The sequence below is a fragment of the Prionailurus bengalensis genome, chromosome A3, assembly GCF_016509475.1.
Source record: "Prionailurus bengalensis isolate Pbe53 chromosome A3, Fcat_Pben_1.1_paternal_pri, whole genome shotgun sequence".
Classification (NCBI taxonomy): Eukaryota; Metazoa; Chordata; class Mammalia; order Carnivora; family Felidae; genus Prionailurus; species Prionailurus bengalensis.
This window is the reverse complement of record NC_057354.1, coordinates 134,235,341-134,240,653: the sequence shown is the minus strand read 5'-3', so window position 1 is coordinate 134,240,653 and position 5,313 is coordinate 134,235,341. Positions and strand designations below refer to the sequence as shown.

Genomic DNA, 5,313 nt, shown 5'->3' with positions numbered 1-5,313 from the left:
ATCTCACAGTTAGTGGGATCAAGCCCCGCAGGCTCCGTGCTGACAGCTGCTTGAGGCTGCTTGAAATTCTCTCTCCCTCTCTCTCTGCCCCTCCCCCGCTCGCATGAGTGCACGAAGGCTCTCTAATAAATAAACAAATAAACATTTTTAAAAAATAAAAGGTATTAGCACAGGAAAAAAAATGTATTTCATCATGGTAAGCAGAGAAAGAAAGAACACACCTGTTCCCTAAAATTAACGAAAGGTTACATGGTGACAGATGGTAACTACACTTATCTGGTGAGCACTGTGTAATGTACAGAATTGTCCGATTACTGTGCTGTATACCTGAAACTAATATAATACTATAAATCGACTAAAATAAAAAAAAAAAAAAGTTCGAGGCCTATCTCCCTTGCTCCTCATCATCAAAAAAAATCTTAAACAGATACCCACCCTGCATTTGCCAATACCCTGGCAGCAACCTACTTAAGTCACGGGTGTAAAAACACTAAAAGGTCACACAGTGTAGTTCAGTTTGGAAAAGTGAGAATCCTCCACAGGGCTGAGAAGATTAAAAAAAAATTCCAAAACCCTAAGTTCTGATAAGTTTATTAATAAACAGAGGAAACTACTTTCTTACAGTACATGATTAATTTCACCGCTGGCACTTTATTAGCATGACCTACAACTGTTGCTCAAGATAGGCATTTTATCTTGCCTAGGGGATAGGCATTTTACCAGGAACCAAAAATTATGACTGAAATAGAAGTACGGGATTCAGATGTGAACACAGGTAGAATTTTTTACATAGTCGTACACACACCAGTCCTTAAATTAAAAAAAAAAAAGAAAGAAAAAACAGTGAAGCACAAAGTAAGTTCATGTCCTAGTATCAGGCACAGGAGTGGTTTCCCATCTGGCTGCTATGAGACCCAGTCTGGATACAGAGGAATCCTGTCTTATAAATGAAATCCCTGGTGACATCAAAGGACAGCAGCACTCTCGAGAAAACGGCAGTGAACCAGGATCCTTGTAAAGCCCAAACACTTCTAGATCACAGTACACCTGAAATAATTGTAAGCAAAATTTTCAGTTGATCTAGCCTGGGGCTGCAGCAATTATCTATCTCCGCCCTCCCCCCCTCCGCCCCACTTCCCCAACAATGACCCTAAATGTCACTATCCTAAATGTCAGTCTGAGAAAATACTTCCAAACTTTTTCTGAATAAAAATGGCGCTGCTTTTCCCATCACACTACTGTTTATTTCTCGAAAACCCTTAGGCCTTTCACACAAGCTCAACTGGCCTCCTTTAAATACCTCCCTTCCCCAAACAGTGTCATATGGGGTTTTTTTGTTTGTTTGTTTTGTTTTTTGTTTTGGAGGGGTGTGGGAGAGAGGGGTAGGGTGGCTTCTTCCAACCACAAGGTTGCAACTTTCTCAGCTAGAAATCCTGGGATTATTATCTGACTTTGACTTTTCTTCATAACCTCTGCCTTCCCCGCAAACTGTTGCCTCTCTGTTCAATAAGCCACACTTCAATGCAAACTGTCCCAAGGTGCAGGTCGCGGAGCCCTAAGCTGGCCACCCCCACGCCACGCTCGCGGGTCTAGTGCACTCTCCGCTGAGGTCCATCCATCCTGCTTCCCCGTGGGGCATTCGGTGCCACGCGCGCAGGGCACAGACACCAAAGCACAGCCTTTCTACACCGTCTACACCCGTGCCCACACGCACTGCAAGTGGCTTCGGGACTCCGGATCGCCGAGTGCCCGGCGCACACACGACCCGGCTCGGGGCGCTGCTGTGGCGGGCAGCAGGGCCAAGCATGCACGCGCGCACGTCGGTGCCCGGAGCCCCCCCGGGCTGCACGGGCACGGCCGGGATGGGGGCTGGGTGGGCACGCCGGGGAGGGGCGGCTGGCGCGAGATGGCGTGCGGACAATAACAGGCGGGTCGCCCCCTCCCCTCAAGGGGCGGCCCCCGCCGCAGCCCGTGCCCGGGGTCCCGGCTCCCGCGCGGATGGCACACCGCCGGGGAGGGGGCGGCGAGGGCGCGACGCCAGCAGGGCCTCCTCGGGTACCTGGTCGATGGGCAGCTGCACGGCGTTGCTGAGGGGCTGCAGCAGGGTGGAGCCCGTGGTGCTGGTGGTGGCCATGGCCGGCCTGGCGCTCCGCCTGCCGCGCTCCGGCCGCCCGCGCCGCTCGCCCGCGCGCCGTGCCGGGCGACGCCGAGGATGGGGATGCAGCCGGCGCGCCTGCCCCCTGGCCGCCCGCGGTGTGAGCGGCGCGGGGCGGGGCCAGGGAGGGGCCGGGGGCGGTGACCGGCTCGGCCCTCCCCCGGTGCCCCCGCCCGCGCCCGCGCGCCCGCGTTCCCGCTCGCGCCCGCGCCCGCGCCCCCGGCCTCCCGCCCGCGTCCGCGCCCGCTCCCGCGCCCGCCCCGCCCCCTGACTTCCAGCAGCTTCCAGCGCCCCCTCCCCACCTTGCGCGCCCTCGCGCCAGACAGCCCCGCCGCCCAATCGCGGCGCGGCGCCTCGACGCCCGCAGCCAATCAGAGGGCGCTGGCCGCGCCGCGCCCCGCCCCCATCTCAGGCCTCGGTGAGGGGCCGAGGGGCGGTCGCGGCCGAGGGCCGTTCGCAGGCGGCCGTGCGCGGTGCGGACGTGGCGGGGTTTTACCCGGTCACCCTTTTCGTCGTCCTTCCCGACAGTCGGCGGACAGCCACCCTTCGCTAGGAGGAACCGTGGACAACAAAGGGGAACGGGGTGGCCGCCAGACAAAGGGAACGACGTGAGGGTCGTCGTTGAGCCAGGACTGGGGGAAGTTGGGGACAAAACCAGGAGGCTGGGAAGAGGAGGGCGACAAACCAAAAAAGTGGCCTGGATAAGATGTCCCTTTGTCTTCAGGAGTGCGGTGGACAAGCCCAAACTTGAAGCCAGTTTCAGTTGTGTGTGCCCCTCAGTGACCCCCTTCACCCCCAGCCCGGGGCCCTCGAGGGGCAAGAGACCCCGGTGCAGCTGGACGCCCGACCCCGGGCTGGTGGCCGTTCTCACCTGAACTGCTTGCTCTTGGTGGCCAGCAGCTGCTCCCTGGGCATCTCTGCACCCCTCGGTCACCTCCCCCCAGTCCCCACTGCTGTTGCTTTTGCCGCACGATGTGTGTGGTGGTTTGTGTGTGATGCGTATATCGAATCTATTTGCCCAGACTTAATAAAAAAGGGAACCATTTGAGTTCCTTGGAAATGCAAGTATCTGTTTAGAAGACTTTTTCAAAAGGACTCCTGGAGGTGAATATCAGGAAAGCTCAAAATTCAACGGTCTGAAATTTTTGGTGGAAACAGCTAATGGTTCATGAGCCTTCAACCACGGGTCAAATGCTAATTTGAATGCTTTAAAGGTATCGATCGGCCAACCACGTGACAGAAGTACAATTCCCACCCTCAAAGAAATGGAGGCACAGAGCAGTTTGGTAAATTGCCAAAAGAGCACAGCTAATAGGGAGCAGAGAAAGGATTGAGAGCCAAGTATTATGCCTTTAGAGTTTATCTCTTGAACGTTAGGCCCTCTTCTTCGTCGCACTGAAACCCAGTCCAGAAGTTCTCATCAGCCAGCAGGTGTTCCCTTTATTACATTCCTACTGGAGAGTCTTGGATGCTGAGACAGCACAGATACAAATACACGGACCACTGTAAATTCCCTGGACCTCAGTTGTCTCTCTGAAAAGGAGGCAGCTGAATTACTAGGTTCAATCTCCAAACGTTCTTTGGTTGTTGGGTTAACTTAATCCTAACAACCAAACTGATTAAAGGGCAGAAGGAAATGCCAAGGCCTTCGTTCTGCCTTGGGGTAGTGGTGTTCCAGTGGGAGTTGTAATCAATTAGAGAGGAAACCTGTTCAATGGGCTGCTCATTAAAACATACCAATAATCTGGAACTCTCTATTAATATAACGTTAGAAAATGTTATTCTTTTCCTTTTCTCCACTTGGGGGAATCGTAGAGAAAGCATACAGGTGTCTGAGCATAAAACCGAAGGAGGAATTGAAATACCGTTTAAAAAACTTAAAAGGTGGGTGTTGGGAACATATTGCAAGCTAAATAAAGTAGCGTAAAGATACAGTCTCAGGTCTAGAACAAATAATGTCTACAAAAAAAGAGTTTCCTTAGATTGAATTTTTATCTTAGTAGCACATGAAACACCTCTACTTGGGGTGCAAATATCTGAAATAGGGAGGGTTTTAGCCATCCGGAAATTTGCGTCAGAGTTGTAAAGCTATAGGTAAGATATAGTGTCACGTTGATACTCATTTTGAAGTCAGATCTAGATTTTCGGCTGTCTCTGCCTTTGATTCACTGCAAAATCTTGGGCTACTCAAACTTTCTAAGCCTCAGTTTCCTCGTGTATGAAAATGAGCATAATAATAGCACCCGAGCCATGAGTTATAATGGTAGAAAGCTTACCTAAATGAAGAGCTCAGAGCTGTGCTGGGTACATGGTAAAACTTCAAAAAATACATTACCATCCAAGAAATGTAATTCTGAAAATGGAAACTATTTTTCTCATATTAAAAATACTACATTTCCGGGGCGCCTGGGGGGCGCAGTCGGTTGAGCGTCCGACTTCAGCCAGGTCACGATCTCGCGGTCCGTGAGTTCGAGCCCCGCATCGGGCTCTGGGCTGACGGCTCAGAGCCTGGAGCCTGTTTCCGATTCTGTGTCTCCCTCTCTCTCTGCCCCTCCCCCGTTCATGCTCTGTCTCTCTCTGTCCCAAAAATAAATAAATGTTGAAAAAAAATTTTTTTAAAAAAAACAACAAAAAAATACTACATTTTCATGTTTTTAATGCAGAAACTGAGGCCCATATTTTGAGCTAATAATTCAGTGATGATTGCAGAAATTTGATGCAAGCCTTCTGCCCAGTATCTGCTAATTAGACTGAAAGCTATTAAACTGTGATGAAAGGGGAGAGAATTGAACTAATAATATATAATGCCTCACTATCCTACCTCAGATAACATCCATCTTATAAAAGTGAGTCTCACTATCTTCATTCTTAAAAAAAATAATAAAAAAAAGTTTATTTGTGGGGCTATAATCAAAAGAAGAGACAGTCATATACAAAATAGAGAGGGAAGTGCTGTAAGAAAAGTGCCAAGTAAGGTCCTTTTTCTAAATCAAAAGAACACACCCAGGAGAACGTGTTGTCAAAAGACCTGAGTTTTAGTCCTGACTTTTCCACCGAATAGCTGTGAACTTGAGAAATCTACTTAACTCTTCTGTGCCTCAGGAAATGTTGCTCATTGTCGAACTGGGTGATATAACTTCGTCCTACCTCACCGAAGT

The 5,313-nt window shown here is 50.5% G+C and overlaps 1 protein-coding gene across 4 annotated transcripts in view; it reads right to left on the bottom strand.

The window, feature by feature from the left end:
• The window catches only part of MBOAT2 (membrane bound O-acyltransferase domain containing 2), a 123,304-nt gene extending 120,430 nt beyond the window's left edge, over window positions 1-2,874 (bottom strand). For 3 of the 4 annotated variants that reach the window (XM_043604582.1, XM_043604584.1, XM_043604583.1), the window contains exon 1: window positions 2,060-2,186. In XM_043604582.1, the coding sequence (XP_043460517.1) occupies window positions 2,060-2,134 (75 nt within the window). In that variant the 5' untranslated portion in view covers window positions 2,135-2,186. Of the gene's footprint in view, window positions 1-2,059; window positions 2,187-2,852 lie in introns of those variants that run through there. The other variant, XM_043604586.1, reaches the window with a different exon arrangement.
• Window positions 2,875-5,313: the final 2,439 nt, after the last annotated feature.